Source organism: Halichoerus grypus, chromosome 4 (assembly GCF_964656455.1).
Source record: "Halichoerus grypus chromosome 4, mHalGry1.hap1.1, whole genome shotgun sequence".
In the NCBI taxonomy this organism is placed as follows: Eukaryota; Metazoa; Chordata; class Mammalia; order Carnivora; family Phocidae; genus Halichoerus; species Halichoerus grypus.
In genome coordinates, this window is record NC_135715.1 from 139,281,920 (window position 1) to 139,303,528 (window position 21,609).

General features: G+C 39.5%; 2 protein-coding genes across 10 annotated transcripts in view; one reads left to right on the forward strand and one right to left on the reverse strand.

Moving 5' to 3' along the window:
* The first annotated feature begins 39 nt into the window (after positions 1-39).
* Positions 40-10,129, forward strand: HNRNPA3 (heterogeneous nuclear ribonucleoprotein A3). 6 transcript variants are annotated; one of them, XM_036099184.2, is made up of 12 exons: positions 71-184; positions 1,138-1,211; positions 2,081-2,203; positions 2,293-2,439; positions 2,517-2,727; positions 3,003-3,092; positions 3,176-3,268; positions 3,346-3,426; positions 4,347-4,490; positions 5,467-5,589; positions 5,689-5,761; positions 5,854-7,813. In XM_036099184.2, exons 4-11 carry the CDS (start codon positions 2,296-2,298, stop codon positions 5,739-5,741), a joined length of 939 nt encoding a protein of 312 aa, XP_035955077.1. In that variant the 5' UTR covers positions 71-184; positions 1,138-1,211; positions 2,081-2,203; positions 2,293-2,295; the 3' UTR covers positions 5,742-5,761; positions 5,854-7,813. The 6 variants fall into 6 exon arrangements, with proteins under 6 accessions (XP_035955076.1, XP_035955072.1, XP_035955071.1 ...); XM_036099186.2 differs by having other exon boundaries at positions 75-118; XM_036099183.2 differs by lacking the exon at positions 1,138-1,211 and having other exon boundaries at positions 40-118.
* Positions 10,130-15,825: 5,696 nt separating this feature from the next.
* The window catches only part of NFE2L2 (NFE2 like bZIP transcription factor 2), a 35,095-nt gene continuing 29,311 nt past the window's right edge, over positions 15,826-21,609 (reverse strand). For all 4 annotated transcript variants that reach the window (XM_036099168.2, XM_036099176.2, XM_036099175.2 and 1 more), the window contains exons 2-5: positions 20,338-20,604; positions 19,715-19,804; positions 18,682-18,873; positions 15,826-17,565 (exon numbers count right to left, since the gene is read on the reverse strand). In XM_036099168.2, coding sequence (XP_035955061.1) covers positions 16,339-17,565; positions 18,682-18,873; positions 19,715-19,804; positions 20,338-20,604 — 1,776 coding nt within the window. In that variant the 3' untranslated portion in view covers positions 15,826-16,338. The remainder of the gene's footprint in view (positions 17,566-18,681; positions 18,874-19,714; positions 19,805-20,337; positions 20,605-21,609) is intronic.

Below are 21,609 nucleotides of genomic sequence, written 5' to 3' on the forward strand. Positions count from 1 at the left end.
TCCCCCACCAGCACGGCGGCGCGCGGAAAGCGCGTCACGTGATTACTAGCCCCGCCTCTTCCTCTCGGTCCCATATTGAACTCGAGTTGGAAGAGGCGAGTCCGGTCTCAAAATGGAGGTAAAACCGCCGCCCGGTCGCCCCCAGCCCGACTCCGGCCGTCGCCGCCGCCGCCGGGGGGAGGAGGTATTAGGGGGAGAGCGGGGGGTTGATGGGTAGTGGCCGGCGTGGGGGGCCTAGCTCGGTGGGAGCGGGGAGGCCGGGTGGACCGGATCGGCCGTCCCGCGCTCTGCGTTGAGACGGGCGGTGGGGGGGGGAGGGGAGCGGGCCTCAGAGGCCTTCTTGGGGCCCCTCGCCCTCCTCGCCTTCTCCTTCGGCTGCACAAGTGGCCCCTCGGAGGCGCTGCGTGGCTGGGGAGACCTCGGGAGGGGACCCGGCCTGCCGGCCGCGCGGCCTCTGATTCGAGGCCGAGGGCGGCATGGCGGGCCCCGGCGGGAGCGGTTGGGAGGAGACGGTGGGGGAGGGGACGAGCAGTCACATCCGGGCGAGCGAGCGAGCAGGCGGGCGGCGGCCACATTGACATTGATCCGCTGCCGCGTTACGAAATGGCGCATTGGGCCGCAATGGCCGCCGGCTCGCTCCGCCGCCGGGAAAGAGCGCGGGATTGGAAGGAGGAGGGAGGAGGCGGCCCGGCAGAAAATGCCACAAATGGCCTCGGATCTTGCGGCCGACTGCTTTCGCTGAAGTTAATGCCGGCGCGTTTCTAGTCCTTTCAGATCTCTTAAGGCGACGAGAATTTAATTCTCCTGTTTTTTTCTTCGCAGTACCCAGTTGACAATACGAAATTTTTTTTTAAAAGTTTGCTGCTTTAAAATACTCCCTGATCTGGTATTCTTGCTAAAGTACTTATACGTATCTTCGCGCCATGTGGGTCGACTCGTTGTAGTTTTTTTTGATTTTTGTTTGAGAGGACTGCAACCACAGTTGGATTTTTCATGTGTTTGAGATAATTTTATGTGGATTATAATTGTTTTTTTCATCTGTGTTCTATCGATTAAATACAGTTAACCAAGATTTGAAAAGATGAGACCAACTGAATTGATGCTTTAGGCTATTAATCATTTAACATTTTTTTCTAGCATGTGACAGTCTTTTCATATTAAATGCCTTAACATCTCTACTTTGGAAGACACGAAGACATTAGAATGTAAATGTGAGCCCCTTTATTTAAGGAATTTGGATGAACTATACTTAATGCATGCATTAAATGGCAGTTCATGTAATTTACTGAGGAGCTAGTTGAATTGCAAAACAATTCAGGCTGTATCTTAATTTTTTTAAAAATCTGTTTCTGTTGTGCTCCATTGTCAAAAAGTATATACTACATTTAATATAAGTGCAACTTGCCTTTTTTGTGACCCTATAAGATGTTTTTGAAGTTTCTGCCCTGTGATACAAGTGCAAATAGGTAACTTTACAGTATATAACCTAAAACATAAATTGGTTACAGAAAGCTATCAAGGTAATGGTCGGTTTCTTTTTGTAATTTTGGGGGGGGGGGTGCTGGTTCAGCCTTTAATTGAGGAATACCTATTTTAACCTTGCTTTGCTTGAAACTGATGAGTTTTTTAAACTTTGGCCCTCAGAACCTTTAAGTTACATACTAAACAGTTTTGTGGTTTAACATTAAATGTTTGAAGTGTAGACTGACGAGGGAAGACATGAAAAATGGCATGGATGGAACACTACTTTTACAGCACTTTGGTTTCTTGAAGAGCAGTTTGTTAGTAGCAACTTCTAAAATAATTTGTCCCCAGATGCTTTTAGTTGTAGTCTAAAGTTAAGGGACTTTTTGATTCTGGAATTTTCGGGACTTAAATGTAGTTGAAGTGATGTTGGCATTTGAAAGGCTGTATAGATTTAATCAGTTGACATGTGATCTTACTCCAGTTTTTAATTGGACAAAGTGTTAATGGTACAGGAATTTGATGCTGGGTTTATTATTTGTAGCAGATTAAAGACTTGTGCATCTCAGCAATTGACCTGCTAAAAGAAATAATTAAAATGTATTTGTTTCCTCAGGGCCATGATCCAAAGGAACCAGAGCAGTTGAGAAAACTGTTTATTGGTGGTTTGAGCTTTGAAACTACAGATGATAGTTTAAGAGAACATTTTGAAAAATGGGGTACACTTACAGATTGTGTGGTGAGTTACTAATGGAACAAAAAAAGGTTGTTAAGGGGTGTAGGACCTGTACAGATATATTTCAGTACTTAAAAATTTTTGTTTTGTAGGTGATGAGAGACCCCCAAACAAAACGTTCCAGGGGTTTTGGTTTTGTGACTTACTCTTGTGTTGAAGAGGTGGATGCAGCAATGTGTGCCCGACCACACAAGGTTGATGGGCGTGTAGTGGAACCAAAGAGAGCTGTTTCTAGAGAGGTATTTTGATGATATTAATGCTGTGTAATATGTGAGATTGTTGGAGAATTTGGTTTTTGACTTTTTTTTTTTTGTAGGATTCTGTAAAGCCTGGTGCCCATCTAACAGTGAAGAAAATTTTTGTTGGTGGTATTAAAGAAGATACAGAAGAATATAATTTGAGAGACTACTTTGAAAAGTATGGCAAGATTGAAACCATAGAAGTTATGGAAGACAGGCAGAGTGGAAAAAAGAGAGGATTTGCTTTTGTAACTTTTGATGATCATGATACAGTTGACAAAATTGTTGGTAAGTAGAAATTTATTGGAACTTGAATGAGAAAAGAAAAGGTCCCTTTGTGCTATGTTAGATTTGCCAAATTGCTTATTTTGTATTGCATTTAATAGCATATAAAGCATGTGGTTCAGTTTTCATAAATGACATTTTAGAACACTGATACCCACTCAAAGTCACTACTTTCTTGATGATACTTCATTATGTAGTGATAGAGGTTATCATTTATATGTGCTTTTCCAAACCTCGAATAATTTCTGTTTGTTTGTTTGATTAAAAAAAATTTTTAGTTCAGAAATACCACACTATTAATGGGCATAATTGTGAAGTGAAAAAAGCCCTTTCTAAACAAGAAATGCAGTCTGCTGGATCACAAAGAGGTGAGTAGTACAATATATATACATAAAATAGGTGTGAGTGGCATTTGTAAAGTTTTTAAAGCTCTCCCTTGCCCATGTTAAAGGTCGTGGAGGTGGATCTGGCAACTTTATGGGCCGCGGAGGAAACTTTGGAGGTGGTGGTAACTTTGGCCGTGGTGGAAACTTCGGTGGAAGAGGTAAGAGGATTATCTTTGATTGTCTTCCTGAAATTTATTGGTAAGTTGTATATTTTTAATTCCTATCTTTTTCTCAGGAGGCTATGGTGGCGGAGGTGGTGGCAGCAGAGGTAGTTATGGAGGAGGTGATGGTGGATATAATGGATTTGGAGGTGATGGTAAGTTTTTAACGGATGTTTGATATTTTAATTTTGTTTCTATATGGAAAGTTACGTATTTGTTTATATTTTTAATTTTAGTTATAACTTGCATGGCTTGACTACATTCAAATATGATTCTGAACTAATACCATGGAAGACTAGACTCCCCCCCCCCCCCCCATAAATTTGTAACATTAGCTAGTTCCCCCGTTTTTTTTTTTTTTAACATTTTATTTATTTGACAGAGACACAGCGAGAGAGGGAACACAAGCAGGAGAGTGGGAGAGGGAGAAGCAGACTCTGGCTGAGCAGGGAGCCTGATGCGGGGCTCGATCCCAGGACCCTGGGATCATGACCTGAGGCGATGGCAGATGCTTAACGATTGAGCCACCCAGGCGCCCCTAGCTAGTTCCTTTTTTGGTCAGAAACGTGGTGCTAGCATTTGAGCTGAATTGTCTGTCTCAGGAGACTGTTTACTATTTTCTTTAGTGAACTTTAATGTCTAAAAACAATAATTTTTTTTGGTATGAAAAGATATTTAAGCATTCATCTTAATCCTCACTAGGTCAGGATTTTTGTTTTTGTTTTTTTAACTTTAATTATTTTGACAGAACACAAGGCAGGCAGGTTGGGAGGGAATGGCAGAGGGAGAAGGAGAAGCAGGTTCCCCACTGAGCAGGGAGCCTGATGTAGAGCTCAATCCCAGGGCCCTGGGATCATTACCTGAGTGGAAGGCAGACGCTTAACCGACTGAGCCACCCAGGTGTGTCTAGCCCAGGTTTTTGATGCTTTGTTAATGAGGTAGTACCAGTCTTTAAAATGTTAAATCAAGTCATTGGTTTATTTTCAAGTTGACCAGTTGTAATATGGAGTTCAATAACTTGACTTTACACGTTTATGTTTTTGTGACTCCCCCCCCCTTTTTTTTTTCTTTAAAGGTGGCAACTATGGTGGTGGTCCTGGATATAGTAGTAGAGGAGGCTATGGTGGTGGTGGACCAGGATATGGAAACCAAGGAGGCGGATATGGAGGTGGTGGTGGAGGATATGATGGTTACAATGAAGGAGGAAATTTTGGAGGTGGTAAGCTTTCACTTGTTCTAAATATTCAAAATTGTTTAACTTCAAAAATGTTAAAATGTAGCATTTGGTCAAATAGTAATATTAGAAAATACTCAAATGATGAATGATTGAACTGAATTTTCTTGCTTTGCTGGCTATTTAGCAAATGGTAAAGCATGTTCACTTTTTATGTAATTGAAATGGATGTTTTTCAGTAATGTATTTTGTTAGTATTTAGTGCTAATTCTGGGCACTTTTAAATTGGACAAATGGGAACTGCAAATTGAAGGCAGACACATTGAAATGAATAGGGTGTGGTCTGGAGTTCAGGGGACAGAAGTACTTGGAATTTTAATGTCCTAGGTACATTTCAGACAGTAAGTTTGCATCATTATTCCATGATAACTACAAATAAAGAGCTTTGTTATAAACAAATGCACTGAATTTTGTTGGGGTGCATTAATGTTTCAACTTCCGGTTTTTAGGTTTGTTTTTTTTTAATTTTTAAATTTATTTTAAGTTCTGTGCCCAACGTGGGGATCAAACTCACAACCCCAAAATCAAGAGTTGCGTGCTCTACCCACTGAGCCAGCCAGGCACCCCTAGAAAATTTTTTTGACCAGCCACTTTAGGTACCTTCTTTGTCATTGACTTAAAAGTTGTGCTATGTCCGAATTAGAGTGAATCAAGCACAGTTGATAGTGGTATGAAGGCAAGAATGTGTGCTAGGGTGTTGGCATCTGATAGGTGCCATCTTTTGCCCACATCTAAATACATGCTCTTCTGGACCATCTTCATTATTTTCCCTCTCTTAATGCCTGAGGTCTGCTAGTGGGCCTCTTGTGGAGTCGGTAGCTCTGTATATGTTTTTCGAAGGGTTGCATTGTAAGTGTTCCTAGAGTGTGTTGTCGTGATTGTGGAAAGATTATAGTCACATATATTAAAAGAGGAAAATAATTGTGTAGGTTAACCACAAATAAAACTTTTGTAATTTCAGGTAACTATGGTGGTGGTGGGAACTATAATGATTTTGGAAATTATAGTGGACAACAGCAGTCAAATTATGGACCCATGAAGGGGGGCAGTTTTGGTGGAAGAAGCTCGGGCAGTCCCTATGGTGGTAAGTACTCCTCCCCTTCCCCCTTTTGGTTAAAAATTTTCATGGATTTCTTAATTTAAAAACTTAAACATATTAAAAAAAAAACTTGTGTATTTCTAGGTGGTTATGGATCTGGTGGTGGAAGTGGTGGATATGGTAGCAGAAGGTTCTAAAAAAAATTCAGAAGAAAAGGGTAGGTATCTTTAAAATTTTATCATGATGATAAAGAATATGTGGAACTGTTCACTGAGTGTAATAATTTTTTTATCCTGTATTATTCAACAGGCTACAGTTCTTAGCAGGAGAGAGAGCGAGGAGTTGTCAGGAAAGCTGCAGGTTACTTTGAGACAGTCGTCCCAAATGCATTAGAGGAACTGTAAAAATCTGCCACAGAAGGAACGATGATCCATAGTCAGAAAAGTTACTGCAGCTTAAACAGGAAACCCTTCTTGTTCAGGACTGTCATAGCCACAGTTTGCAAAAAGTGCAGCTATTGATTAATGCAATGTAGTGTCAATTAGATGTACATTCCTGAGGTCTTTTATCTGTTGTAGCTTTGTCTTTTTCTTTTTCTTTTCATTACATCAGGTATATTGCCCTGTAAATTGTGGTAGTGGTACCAGGAATAAAAAATTAAGGAATTTTTAACTTTTCAATATTTGTGTAGTTCAGTTTTTCTACATTTTAGTACAGAAACTTTAACAAAATGCAGTTTTGAAGGTGTTTCCTTGTGAGTTAACAAGTAAAGAAGATCATTGTTAATTACTATTTTGTATGAATTTTGCTAAAGTTAACTGTAAAGAAACACCTGCTGACTTGCAGTTTAAGGGGAATCTATTCTCCGCATTTCCAAACCATGAAATGAATGGGCTCTGACATGTGGAGAGAATAGATATTTGTATGTTTGCAATGTGTGTTTTAGATAAATAGAATTGGGTATTTAAATTAGCATATTTGTGAATTTAATAGCATTAAGATTTACCTTCAAATGAAAAAATCTCAAAATTCCTATTTGGTTTTTGTGCATTTTCTTTCAAAATGTAATCATATGATTTTAGTGTGTTAGTTTTGCTGAGAGTCCTAGCCGTGTTTAGAACATCTCCATTCTACATTCACCTTGGTCACATGTGAACTGCCATAGTTTTATTTGGGTGTAAAGAATGTCTACTGCCCTCTGTTTAAATTCTGGAAAGGGGTAGTGGATGTTATCCCTTTTCCTTAAAAACCATTCTTAAAAACTTCAAAATACAGGACCACTAAGCCTGTTGTGTTTGAGCAAATTAGTGGCTATCCTTTTTTTTTTTTCCTTACTTTACAAAGCACAAGAGGCCCATAAGTCTTCAGTTATTTTCCTTGGTTTAATATATATATTTTTTTGATACAAGCTTTCAGAAGCAAGAGAATAAAAATCATGCATTGTTGAACCCTTAACTGGCTGGCATGCTTTCCTGTTTTGTACCCTCTCTGTTTTATTGGATAAAACCAAGGACAGTCTAGATAAAATCCCAAATGACCTTACTGCAGTAGAAGTGTAGCACAGTTGCTTAGTACAAGCTTCTCACTTCCCAGAGACCTCAATTCAAATTTGAATAGTCTGAGTTCTTGCTCACTCAAAATCCAAGAGAACACACTGTTATTCCATGTGTATGCTTGAACCTAAATCATGTTGGTATGAGTTATCAGTTTGGTTTGGAAGAAATTGGTTGAGAAGAGTTTCAGATAAGGTCATATATATAAACACCAATGTCTACTGTTCTGCGCCAGCTAGTGCTTACAATTTCATTCAAGCCCTAAGTTATGTGCTCTGCTGTTGTTCTTTCTTTGGCAGTTGAACGTTGAATTCGAGATTATTTTTGTTTTCAGAAGTACTAAGCAAAACAAGCAATAAAAAGGGGAATGGGGCGTGCTAGTGTTTGAATATGCTCTCTTGTTGCTCTAATTCTGTGCCTCTGTGCATTATTAATATTTGGATGCATGCAATGCCAGCATGGAAATCGGTCTTCGCAGATACTGCAGTTTTCCAGAAAACACTCACAAACCAATAAATGTAACAGACAACATTCCATTTGTTAATGGACATATGTGAATAAGCAGCATAGAAAATAGGCTAATAATTAGAAAATGGTTAAGTCTTTAACAACTTCAAATGTGGTTATATAAATGGACACTGTCAATGTTCATAACTTAAACCTGGGTACCTGGTCAAAGTACTGCTTGGGAAACATTAAAATTGAGCTAAATTGTCTCAAGTTCTTTTATTCATATAATAAAGGTTGAAGGAATGGGGGAGATTAACATTTCCTGTTTCTATGTTTGTGGAATTGTTTGACACAACCTTGACAGTATCCTTTAATGGCATATGAGGTTAATTGTGCTGTTAACAAACTTTTTACGTTCTGGAACTAGTTTAATAGTGAAAATATTTTCAGTAAGTTGATGTTTGCAACCTATAAGCAGGTGAAATCTGTGTATGTGACCTGTTTATAAGTTGTATTAGCTTAGTTCTTGTGAACAGTGTGGAAAAGTAAGCCATGAGGAGAGCGATTTAACCAGCTTTAAAGGACCTAAGATGTGCATTTTAAGCACAGTCTGGATCAAAGGAGACTCACTAAGACAGGACTTCAGCAGCCTTTTGAGTATGGACAAGTCAGCATAAATAAAGAATGACAAGGCAGCAGCAAGAGCTTCAACTACAGAGAAGTGAAGGCATAAGATACTATGGTGATAGTGAGCAACTTTCCAAAAGCTAGTTAAATCTGCTTATTACAACTGAAATATCGAAGAAAGTCTAGCAGGAAGGAGCTCTTCGCCTATTGGAACATCAATGAGAGCTAGTTGCCACAGTCACTAGGTCTAGCATTTAGACCTGCAAGGAAGGGCAATAAGCATTAGGTAAGGCTTGAATTTGAATTTTTTCACTAATTAAAGAGTAATTTTTTGTAAAGCAAGGTAAGAGTAATCTTTTTGATTTGCAGGTTGAATGAGAACCCTACTTGCCTAAATGAGGAATGTCTTTCCTACCATCTTAAATACGAAGGTTTCTGGCTGGGTAAGGTTTGTAGCTCACAGTAAAAGCTGATGACACCATTTGTTTCCCTACAAAATACGTATTACATATTTTCAAACTATTAGGTACATTGGCAAAATTATTCAGCTGAACACTTGCAGAAGCACATCCAACACATTTTAAACAGTTTTAGGCCCTGCAACAACCATGAGGATCTTGAGTCAGATGTGGCTCCATGTATACAATTCATTCTTGGTGTCTTTAGGGTAAAGTTGAGTTTTGATAAGAGGAGTAAGGTAGTAAGTATGACACTTGTAACAGAAGCATTAAGCTGCCAATCCTCATTCTTTGGAAAGCACCTTAGATGAACCTTCAAAATTGTCAGGTGTTACAGATAGAAAAAATGGTCTTCATTCAAGTGGCCTCATAAATACTCTTGCATATAAATTCAGGGAATTATTTGAACTAATAGGATACATTTTTGGTTCTTTTTAACCAGTTAGCCAGAAGTAGTAGGGGCCTAATTATGCTAATGTTCCCTTTTTAGAAGATTTCCCAAAGAATAACTAAAATAATACTCAGTTACTTTTAGTATCCGTTGGTGATCATTCATAAGGGCTATTGCTGTCCTGAAAAGGGCCTATTAAAAATTGAGATTTGAGGGGTACCTGGCTGCCTCCGTTGGTAGAGCATGCAACTCTTGGCTTGGGTTTATGAGTTCAAGCACCACATTGGGCAAACACTTGGACAGGCTTAAAACAGTGTCTAAATGATAAAGTTCATTCAATAGATTTAGTTTGCCAGAGTTTATTCTCAGAAAATGGTTGGCTCTGTTTCTGTACCTAATCAGATTAGGACTGAATTTCTATACAGAATGAAGTGTTGAAGGTAATAGCCTTTTAATTTTCTTTACAAAAGTGGTTTTAGTGTGAAATTAAGATAGGAAACATTTTTTTAAAAGGCATTGTTCTTTACAGTCCATCTTATTTCTTAAGAAATAAAGTGATTTTATTTAAATGTAGTTCCACTGTCGTTCCTGAAAAATGTGCTTTTCAGTCATAGCACCAGTAAAAAAAAGGAAGTTCTAAGGAGGGGGAAATGGTTGAGGCAAACTTTTCAACTGATCTTGTCAAGCCATCTCACATGTTACCGCTTCCCACGCTACACTTTTTCAAAAAAACCTGATACACATTGAAATCTTGAAGGAAATTGGGTAGTAATCATTTATTAAGGATCTGAACAACTGAAATAAGCTTGTCTTTAAGAGTTCCACTATGGAAGTCACAACTTGAAACATTTCTTAGTTAAGGACAGTATCTCGGAGTTCCAATAATTGATGTCTGAAGTAGTTGAATAATTCGCAAGTTAATGCAGGGGTGATGTATAAGGATTGTTAGCCTATATAATATTCAAGATTACTTTTAAATTTCGATGTTTTACCCTGATTTTTAAGACTTAAGAGGTGGTCTGTAATGGATTCAAATGTTTCATTTGTAGTATAATGAAATGTTTACAGAAAGATAACTTTTTCATTAAAATATTTTTAGAAATGTGTGTGTGGTTTGTTGCTTCACAGTGTTCATGTGATTTAAACACTAGGGGAATAGTACATTAGTAAAATAACAGGAAACTTGGAATGATCCTTTACATAGTTAATTTTAAAGATTCTAGATTCTATTTAGTGGAAAACAAATACATGGCGCTAGAAGTAGGTATGAAAATAGATAAAGGGAAAGCCTATTAAGGATGTAAGTCTTGAATACCAATAGGTGAGGGTGCTGGGTGACAAGTGAGGAATCTGAGCTTTTGAGGGAAAATACATTAAGATTATGATAGGCCAGTGAAAGTTGGGAAGAAAGGAGTTGGGCTTCAGGTGGTGGATGAATTCCCCTCCCCCCCAAAGTGAATTGGTTGAGTCTGGGGTGAGGGTGGGCTGGGAGGAAAAAGCATGAAATTTAGTCTAACTGCAGTGCTGCATTTTAACCCAAATAAAGGTGATAATCTCAAAGTGATCAATTTGTAAGGTAGGGCTTTGAGCAATTGTGATTTTTAGGAAGACTTCACAATATACAAGTATTTAGATTCTTGGCATTAAGAACTGTTAGCATGTTAAATACTTGGGAGTTGAAGCCATGTGAGGAATTTTAGCTGTTAGGATTGCAACACATTTTGCTTGATTACAGCACAGTATATGCAGTGGTTTCACATGTGCAGCTTTAAGTACCTTATAATCCTAGTTTAATATTTGAGTTCCAAAGTAGGCAAGAGTATATTTGCCTTTTTCCAGAATGAAAATGTTCAGGCAACAAAAGATTGGAATCTTCCATGTGTTCATAGACTATAATCTTGGGAGATGAGTGTTTTACAAAAATTGGACCTTGTTATGGTTAAGTTAGGATTGTATAGAAAGTACCAAGGATTGAGAAGGGGTAAAGAATAAGTAAAATAAGCCATTTTTGCTTAATTTTTTTCAAAGATTGGTAATGACGTCGAACTGCCTTTTAAGTGATAAAGGTTAAGTGGACATCCTACTGAAAGCTAGCTAGGAAATAGGAATTTGCCCAAGATAACTCAAAATTTATTGGTAAGTGTGGATAAATATAAGTACAAGGGTGCTGGCAGCTTAACGTTAAGACATGAAATGGTTAAGGGCACCTGGGTGGCTCAGTCGTTAAGCGTCTGCCTTGGCTCAGGTCATAATCCCAGGGTCCTGGGATGGAGTCCCCTGTCGGGCTCCCTGCTCTGCGGGATGCCTGCTTCTCCCTCTCCCACTCCCCCTGCTTGTGTTCCCTCTCCTGTTGTGTGTCTGTCGAATAAATAAAATCTTAAAAAAAATACATGAAATGGTTAGTGTCACCACATCCATGTATATAGCCATTGTAATGGTTAAAAGGGCCTGTAATCACAAAGATGAATCTCATGTTAACTAGTTACGCCTGAAGTTAAAATACATCGTTAATCTGTGCGTTGACAGAAATGTTGAATAAACTTTTGTCCTTTAAAATACGTACCTATGAAAAGAACTGATAGGTGGTCTGTTTGGATTTATTCTCATTTGTCTCCTATTCTTACATCCTTAATAGGTATTGGAAAATGCAATTAGGTTTTTGTTTCTTAGCATCAAGTTTAACTATCAGTAAAATACTTAAATACAGAACTTAAGTTGTTTTGTGAGCTTGGGCAAGTTACTTGGGGTTTCTTTTTTATGCATGCTACACTTTGGCAGTTTGGTGGTGCCAATAGGCTCCTAAGAATGTTGGTTTCATATACATTAAATACATAGAATTAAGCATTACATTGAAAATAGTAATCAAGGGGCACCTGGGTGGCTCAGTCGGTTGGGCATCCGACTGATTTAAGCTCCGGTTGTGAGAGCCCCATGTTGGGCTCTGTGCTGGGCTTGGAGCCTGCCTAAGATTCTCTCCCCCTCCCTTTCTCAAAAAACAGTAATCAAAATATATTAAGTTTGGTTTAGTAACACATACTTCAAGTATTAAATGAGGCTAGTGGGTCTGACTTCAGATTTTGAGGTTGTGATGCATAAATGGTATTTTGAAATAACAGGAATCTGTAAGGATTTTTAATAGTTTAAGCACTGAATACCATTGTGATTTGTCTCTAATATTGAAGGAAATGTTAAGTTTCATTAAATGTTTTAAGTAACTCCGTTCAAAATTCTGACATTCTATCCAGATTAGCTGTTTTTACCTAATTCCTTTTTTGTAAAATGGAGATACACCTACCCTCATTAAGTCTGAAGTTTAAATCTGATAATGGGCCTAAACTAAAGAACTTAATCTGGGGGTGCCTGGGTGGCTCAGTCATTAAGCGTCTGCCTTCGGCTCAGGTTATGATCCTAGCGTCCTGGGATCGAGCCCCGCATCGGGCTCCCCGCTCTGCGGGAAGCCTGCTTCTCCCTCTCCAGCTCCCCCTGCTTGTATTCCTTCTCTTGCTATGTCTGTGTCTGTCAAAATCTTAAAAAAGAAGAAAAACTTAAATCTGTTGCCTGGTCCCTAAAGATATTTTTGGTAATAATTATGGGTACCATCTTAATATCTTCAGGCATAGTTAAAATTTTAATGGGTGACAAAGGTAATTATGCCAAGGTCTTTTTTTAAAAGATTTATTTGAGAGAGCAACAGATAGCGAGAGAACACAAGTGGGGAGGAGAGGGAGAAGCAGACTCCCCACTGAGCAGGGAGCCCCACTCAGGGCTCCATCCCAGCACCCTGGGATCATGACCTGAGCCAAAGGCAGATGCTTAACCTTGACTGAGGCACCCAGGGGCCCCTTATGCCAATGTCTTGAGTTTTCTTCTCCACATACAATGAAAGTGTTTGAGGTCTTTTAAGTTTTTTCTCCAGCTCTCAAAAAGTATAAAAAGTAACTGAAAACTGAACCTGTCCTGGTAAGTATCTTTTTTTATTTTTTTTAAGATTTTAATTATTTAATTGACAGAGACACAGGGAACACAAGCAGGGGGAGTGGGAGAGGGAGAAGCAGGCTTCCCGCGTAGCAGGGAGCCCGATGTAGGGCTCCATCCCAGGACCCTGGGATCATGACCTGAGCCGAAGGCAGAAGCTTAACAACTGAGCCACCCAGGCGCCCCCTGATAAGTATCTTTAAACTAGGAATGAGAAGTATTTTGTCTATGTTCTGAGGCTTAAACAAGTATGGTAAGAGAAGTAGTCTAAGTTGAGCAGCCACCCATTCCCTAAAAATCCTGGGCTTGAGAAATCTCAGCAAGAAAATGTTTCTTTACATTAACAAATGCAGTATCGTTAAGATTTCTAAGAATGCTTGGTATACATCAGTGTAAAAGGCATAGGTACACATTTTAAAACTAGAAACTTGAGTTTGATGTTTAACAATTGGATAGCCAAATTTAATCTGAGGACAGTAAAAAGCTCTAACTCAAGTCCAGATCAAGAGATGAAAACTTGGCTTCGTTTTTTTGTCATGAGGTTAGGATTTGCTATATTTGAAAATTTGGTTTCTAATTCTGCATAGTGCAGTATGGTTAGTACTTCAAAGTAATTTTTTCAGGTACTGTAAAGAACTATGGTTATTTAAATAACTCATGTGCTATCCGGCTAGAAGTCTGTTCCAATCTGCCCGGCATTGTTTTTCACCCCTTGCCAGTGCCAGCCAATTCCAGGTGGTGCTGCTGGTTTCAAATTCATGCCACACCCCCAACACACACACACACACACACACCCCTATAATTTTGTCTAAGGGTGGGGCACTTTAGTCAAGATCCGATTTTTTTTTCCTTGAGGTTGGAAAAATGTCTCTAGGGATCTCACCATCACCACTTACAGGAGAAGATACTTGACTGCATGAAATAGGCCTGAGGCAGAATCTCAATGCCTATTAACATACACCCATTAAAGGTTTTTTTTTTTTTTAAGATTTTATTTGACAGAGACACAGTGAGAGAGGGAACACAAGCAGGGGGAGTGGGAGAGGGAGAAGCAGGCTTCCCATGGAGCAGGGAGCCCGATGGAGGGCTCAATCCCAGGACCCCAGGATCATGACCTGAGCCGAAGGCAGACGCCCCTACTCCCATTAGTTCTTGAATTCATTTTCAACCCTGAGCTTTGTCATTCAAGTCAAATTCTCTTTATCTGACTTTAGTTTCTTCCACTAGCAACTAAAAGTGATCCTAATAACAAGGCTAATAAGGAAAATGAGAAAACACCCATTTATAGAGTACTTAATGAGCTAGGCACAGTACTTTTTGTGTAGTAACTCAAAATTTCTTGCCTTACAGACAAGGAAATGAGCCTGAGTGCTTTGAGTTACTGGAGGCCATTCTAGGAAAATGGCAGCAGCAAGCCCAGCCAATCTGGTTTTAGGAACTGTGGACCTCTGCACTGTATTGCTCTTAATGGATTAATACGACTCTGTGAATAATCCACATGTAGTAAATTATTCTAAATGTAATTCTCAAGATAAATCTCCATTTCCCTACTTTAAAACAAAAAAACTGATTAGATGAAGAACTAGTGAATCAATGCTGTGAGCAGTCTATTGGACAGCCTGCAGATTTTCAGAGTTTTGTGGCGCCTTAATTTTTTATGTTTAATCTCTCAGTATGTCCTAAAGTGAACTGACTTTCCCACCTAGACTTCCCTTCTCACCAGTCTTCATCTCAGGGCAACTCAATTCTTAACGGATGTTCAAGTCCTTGACTCCACCTTCACCCAACATCCATTCTGTCAGAAAATTATTTTAGTTTTACCTTTGAAGCCTGTAGAATCCAGTGCCTTATTCCTATCACCACCCTAAACCAAGACAACACTATCCCTCCCACGTATTTCAGAGCTTCCCCATTTGTCTGACTGCACTCCCATCTTAACCCTCTAGACTATTTTCAACACACAAGGCTAAGGAAATTTAAAAATCAGATGTTACTACTTAACACCTGTAGCTCCCCATTTTGCTAGGTAAAAGCCAAAGCCGTCAGGAATGTGTAACAGGGTTCTGTGCCATGTTCCACTCTACCTGCCCTCAGTTTCCCCCCCTCCGTTTTTAGCCGTGTAGTCCTTGTTCTGTCTCAAATAGACTTCAGAGCCTTTGGACTTCTGTGTCTTGTCTGCAATATTCTCTTTAGCTAATAGAATGGGTCTCCCACATCTTCAGATGTTGCCATCTCAATAAGGCTTTTCCTATTTGCAACCCTATTTATTATAGCATGGGGGCAGAGGGAGAGAGAATCTTAAGTAGGCTCCACGCCCAGTGCAGAGCCGGACATGGGGCTTTATCTCACGACCCTGAGATCATGACCCGAGCCAAAATAGTGTCTGACGCTAATTGACTGAGCCACCCAGGTGCCCCGGCAACCCTATTTTAAATTGCAATGCTTCCTTTCTACTGGCCTTCCCAATCCTGGCATGTGTAAGGTTTGCTGTCTTCAATTCCAGGAGGACAGGGATTTCCACTGTGTCCTTTGTACTTTAAAAAATATCTAGCACATGGTAGGCATACATGTACTGATGTGAGTGAACTGAATCAATGTTTTCATGTCAACATACAGTATTTTCCTTGGTTGAGCTATACTTGCTATTGAAGAGAGAAAATATCTTCTTGATAATACTTGGTATCTCTGGGACCAGAAGTTTAGTACAAAATGCTTTTCATATTTTCAGTGGATGCAAACATTCTGAAAATGCAAAATACTTAAATATGTTAAGTGTGTTACTGTTATGGAAGATAGTGTGAATAAACTCAAATGAATTCCAAAGAAATAACAGTCATAATACTCCTTTATTAGTACCAGCTTTTTAACTAAATTGGTTTTTGCCAGAGCTAAACAATTTAATATAAAAAAATGCCTTTTTTGTTCATACAGTATTTATAAAAAAGTACATAGTGGTTAGTTTTGCAACAATTTGCTTTTAGCCAGATACCATATAAATGAACGTAACAAATGAGATAAGAACAGTATAAATAAGTTTTTGTAGTATTTACACTTATACAGAAACTAGCCCAAATGGTGTTCTAAGAAATTAAGTTTGCAGTTAAAGTGAAACTACTGATTCAGCATACTGATGACTTATTTTAATGCTTTTTAAAGTTTATATTATCTTCTATACTAGTTTTGACTATAATTTTGCATAGAATTACTTATAAAGTATATTTTTGCATTTCACATCACAGTAGGAGCTTTTAGTATAACAGTACAAAAAAACAAAATAACAAAAAACAATCCCCAAAACAAACAACCCACTAGCTCAGAAAAAGGTCAGATCTTCCCAAATCTAGTTTTTCTTAGTATCTGGCTTCTTACTTTTGGGCACAAGGAATACATTGCCATCTCTTGTTTGCTGCAGGGAGTATTCACTAGGAGAGTAAGGTTTTCCATCTTCATCACGGAGCATGCTGAAGACTTCGAGATACAAGGTGCTGAGTTGTTTTTTCAGTAGATGGAGGCTTTTGTCATTCTCCCCTTTTTCTCTGAGCAATTTTTCTTTTTCATCTTTTAAATGATCCAAATCTTGTTCCAGTTCCACTATATTTTCCAGTTTTCTTTTTCTGCAATTCTGAGCAGCCACTTTATTCTTACCCCTCCTGCGTATATCTCGAATTAATGCCAGTTGAGCCTCACTGAACTGCTCCTTGGACATCATTTCATTGAAGTCATCAACAGGGAGGTTAATGATTTTTTCAACAGGGAATGGGATATGGAGAGCTTTTGCCCTTAGCTCATCTCTTGTGAGATGAGCCTCCAAGCGGCTTGAATGTTTGTCTTTTGTGAATGGGGTTTTTCGATGACCAGGGCTTACAGGCAATTCTTTCTTTGGTGTGTTTTCGCACTGGGGATCCCGCGCTGGAGCGCTGTGCCCCGGAGATGGTGACAGGGCTTGGGCTGTATCTCCAGCAGACTGTACTGGCGGTGTTTTAGGACCATTCTGTTGGACACTTCCAGGAGCACTATCTATCTCTTCCATTTCAGAATCACTGAAGCCAAGTGGTGTGTCTCCAGAGACAGAAGATTCCACCGAGTGTTCTGGTGATGCCATGCCAGGACTTGTGTTGAGTGAAATGCCAGAGTCAGAATCATTGAATTCTGTGCTTTCAGGATGATTTTGGTTGAAGGCTTTACAAAGTGATAGATCAGAAACATCAATGGGCCCATTAAGAAGTTCAGAGAGTGACTGGCTTAAAGTAGCAGAGGAGGGCATGCTGTTGCTACTACTGGGTTCTGCTATGAAAGCAGAATAAAATTCATCACCAAAATCTGTGTTAATTGTGGCATCTGAGTTTAATGAGTTCACGGTCAGCTGGCTGGAATCTTCTGTGGAGAGAATGCTGCTGAAGGAATCCTCGAAAGCACTGAGAAAATGTGGACTGCAGTTACCTACTTCTTTTTCCAACGAGGGCATTGATGAGAAGAAATGGTAACTGTTGTCAATTTCTGTCATTTTGGTTTCTGGACTTGGAACCGTGCTAGTCTCAACCAACTTGTCATTTTGAATATTAAGACACTGTGTGGAAAAGAAATTTTGACTAAATGTAAATCAAGGTTAAATATTTTAATAGCTGATTATGTATATCTCATGGCAAATATTTATTTTTAAAGATTTTTTTTTTTTTTTTTTTTAAAGATTTTATTTATTTATTTATTTGAGAGAGAGACAGAGAAAGAGAGAAACAGCATGAGAGGGGATAGGGTCAGAGGGAGAAGCAGGCTTCCCGCCGAGCCGGGAGCCCGATGTGGGACTCGATCCCAGGACTCCGGGATCATGACCTGAGCCGAAGGCAGTCGCTTAACCAACTGAGCCACCCAGGCGCCCCTATTTTTAAAGATTTTGAAGTAATTTCTACACCCAATATGGGGCTTGAACTCACAACCCCATGGTCAAGATTTGCATGCTCCACTGAATGAGCCAGCCAGGTTACCCTGATGGCAAATATTTTTAATAGCTGATAATCTGTATCTGATGGTAAACTCTTTCCCCACCCCCATTCTTTCCAGGCTCTTCTGTAATTCAGATAATTCCCATTTCTAACAGATATTTAGGTCTAAGCATATGTATTATTTTCACAGTTCCTACCTCAGACTTCTGGCCTACAAAGACCAGATCTTTCCTCAAGACATCCAGTCCATTTAACTAATAAAAGTATACTTCAGTGAGTACGGGCAGCTCTCGTGACTGAAGTTTATTTATTTAAGTAATCTCTACACCCAACGTGGGGCTCAAACTCAAAACCCCGAAAGAGTCGCATGCTCTTGTGACTGAGCCACCTGGCAGCCCTCTCATGACTAATTTTTTTTTTTTTAAGATTTTATTTATTCATTTGACAGAGGGAGACACAGCGAGAGAGGGAACACAAGCAGGGGGAGTGGGAGAGGGAGAAGCAGGCTTCCTGCTGAGCAGGGAGCCCGATGCAGACTCCATCCCAAGACCCTGGGATCATGACCCGAGCCGAAGGCAGACGCTTAACGACTGAGCCACCCAGGCGCCCCTCTCATGACTAATTTAAAAGCACCCTCCAATCCTTCCATTAAGTAGGTGGCATGTAAATAACTGGAGTAATTAATTTAAAGGCACTGAATATAAAAGTATCTTCGGCATTTATTGATATTAGATCTTAGTCACCTGCAATTCTGGAATGGATAACAGCTCCTCCCAAACTTGCTCGATGTCCTGCTGCATATTGTCTAGATCAGCAATGACTGACTGAACGACGAGAGTTTGAGGTGACTGAGCCTGATTAGGAGCAATGAAGACTGGATTCTCGATTTGGCTGGGAATATCAGGAACAAGTGACTGAAACGCAGCTGAAGAAACCTAAAATTGACAGAGCATTTCTCTACATGAGTCTGCCAGCAAGAGTGGGGAAGTACACTCCCAGGCACCATCACAACACCTTAAACTAGAACTGGCTAACAGTTCTGTATTTCTCTAGTTATAACCACTTATAACCCCTAGTTCTATATAATGAAACAAATCTTTTTTTCCCCTGCCCAAGTGACTCCAAATTGACTCATTTACTAGCTTAATTGTTCTATCCCTTGCATTTCAGGTGAATTTCAAAATAAGTAACAATCTTTAGGATTTAATTTGTATCTCTTGGTAAAAATACCTATTATAGTGCTTCAACCCAATAAATTTAAAATTGTTAATTGAGCAAGTCTTTTTGTTACCCAGCTTGCTTCTCACTCACCAAAAATTCTTTTTTTTTTAATTTTACTTATTTATTTGACAGAGACACAGCGAGAGAGGGAACACAAGCAGGGGGAGTGGGAGAGGGAGAAGCAGGCTTCCCGCCGAGCAGGGAGCCCGATGCGGGGCTCGATCCCAGGACCTGGGATCATGACCCGAGCTGAAGGCAGACGCTTAACGACTGAGCCCCCCAGGCCGCCCCCCCCCAATTTATTTCTAAGTACCTATAACCAATGAGTTATTTGTTTCCATGGTTATGCAGATCCATGCTTCTGAGTATGCAGGGATAAGTGGTTTTGGTTTTGTATTGTGTAAGGGTCTTTTTTTTTTTTTTTAATTGTAAAGTTATCTACAGGCTAAGGTTTCTTTGACAAAATTTCCTCCTAAAATATTTTTTTAATAGAGACACACTTATAGGATGTATTAGATATAGCTGGGGAGTTTCACTGTTAGCCAAATGTTGTACCTCATTGTCATCTACAAACGGGAATGTCTCTGCCAAAAGCTGCATGCAGTCATCAAAGTACAAAGCATCTGGTTTGGGAATGTGGGCAACCTAGATAAAAGGAAAGACAGAAAAGAAGAAAAAGATTGTTTTTTTCTTTCAGTGTCAGTGTCATACAAGGTTTATCATTTAGTTAATCAAACATTTATCTTCTTTCAGAAATCAGTTTAGTGTAGTATAGAGCGCAGAATCAAACAAACCAGACTATCTGGGTTCCATTCTTGGCTTCCCCAATTTCTTGAGTGCTCTGGGGAAGTTACTGAGTCTCTGAGCTTCAACCGCTCATCTGTGAACAAAACGCTAGTAATCTGTGCTACTAGTTTTACTGCTGCTAGGTCCTTACGTACTGTTTCCACAGCTTACAAAGCACTGTCATGTAACTTAGGCCCTGCGCAATCCTTACAACAACTGTGAGGTAAGTTAGTCAGGTGTTGAACTCATCAGGAGGTTGGGAAGTTGACTTGATATGGTAACGAAGACATAGTAAAAGGCAAAGCTGGAACTCAAATCCAGATGTTTTAACTCTTGGGCCAGTATTTGTTCCTTAAACCCTGATACCTTCCCAAGAACTGAGTTTTCTGTACCTGGGAGTAGTTGGCAGATCCACTGGTTTCTGATGGGATGTGCTGGGCTGGCTGAATTGGGAGGAATTCACCTGTTTCTTCATCTAGTTGTAATTGAGCAAAAAAGGCTTTCTCTTGCTCCTTTTGGAGTTGTTCTTGTCTTTCCTTTTCAAGTTTTTTCTGTTTTTCCAGTTCATGCTCCTTCCGTCGTTGACTGAAGTCAAATACTTCTCGACTTACCCCAAGATCTATATCTTGCCTCCAAAGTATGTCAATCAAATCCATGTCCTGTGTTTAAAAAAAAAAAAAGGAAAGAGACCACGGTTAAGATGGTTTTTTAAATGGCAGATATCATATAACTTACATTATGCCATTGTTGATGGTCGGGGGTAGGGAGATGACAATCTGAATGGGAACACAGATCCAGTGTTCTGGAAGGGCATAGTTAATTCCATTCAATGAATCTATTCATTAAAAGAAACAACAGCCTACAAACACAGCCATCCATTCTAATCACTTATTACTTGGATTATTAACAACTGGGTGATAGTAGAGGTCACTAAAGAGCAAAGTAACATGCTGCACATTAAAGCTCTTGAATTAAAAGAAATCCCACACTTGTTTAATGGAATATAGAAATTAGAGCAAGCACTCCAAGCCACTGGTTTCTTATGACAAATGGAGTTTGGAAAACATAATCAAATATGTGGAATTTTTTCTAAACCTCAGCAAATATCCATTTTACAGAGGGGGAGAACCCTTGTTAAATGTCAATCTAGCCATTGTGAAATATCACCATTCTTTTGGTATTTCCTACACTGAATTACCTTCCCTCATCATTTCTTGCTATTCTTGTCCCCGTAGCTCATTTATTAATTTCCTCTTGACTTGAGTTTTAGCTCCTGAGGCATGAACAAATCAGTAAAGAACAGTCCTAATCTTGTGACCCAGGGATGCAGCAAGAGGCTGCCTTGAGAAAGAGGTAGTGCTCACTAGTTTCACTTCTGAGAAATCACAAATAACCCTCTTAAAAAAACGCACAAAATTAAAAACAAAGAAACAAAAGACATGGCTCCAAGGAAGGAAGGAAGTTACTAAAAGTTTATTATTTCTTTTTTTTTTTTCTGATAATGTCTGATTCATCTAGTTTTCTTCCCCCCCCCCTTTTTTTAAAGATTTTATTTATTTGTCAGAGAGAGCACGAGCAGGGGGAGGGGCAGAGGGAGAAGATTCCCTGCTGAGCAAGGAGCCGGATGCGACACTTGATCCCAGGACCCTGGGATCATTACCAGA

Excerpts from the sequence above, each read along its gene's own strand:
- HNRNPA3 (XM_036099179.2), top strand. The coding sequence starts at position 113 with ATGGAGGTAAAACCGCCGCCCGGTCGCCCCCAGCCCGACTCCGGCCGT. Across the intron at positions 185-2,080 it reads GCCGCCGCCGGGGGGAGGAG|GGCCATGATCCAAAGGAACC; the intron begins GTATTAGGGGGA and ends TTGTTTCCTCAG. Across the intron at positions 3,269-3,345 it reads TGGAAACTTCGGTGGAAGAG|GAGGCTATGGTGGCGGAGGT; the intron begins GTAAGAGGATTA and ends TCTTTTTCTCAG.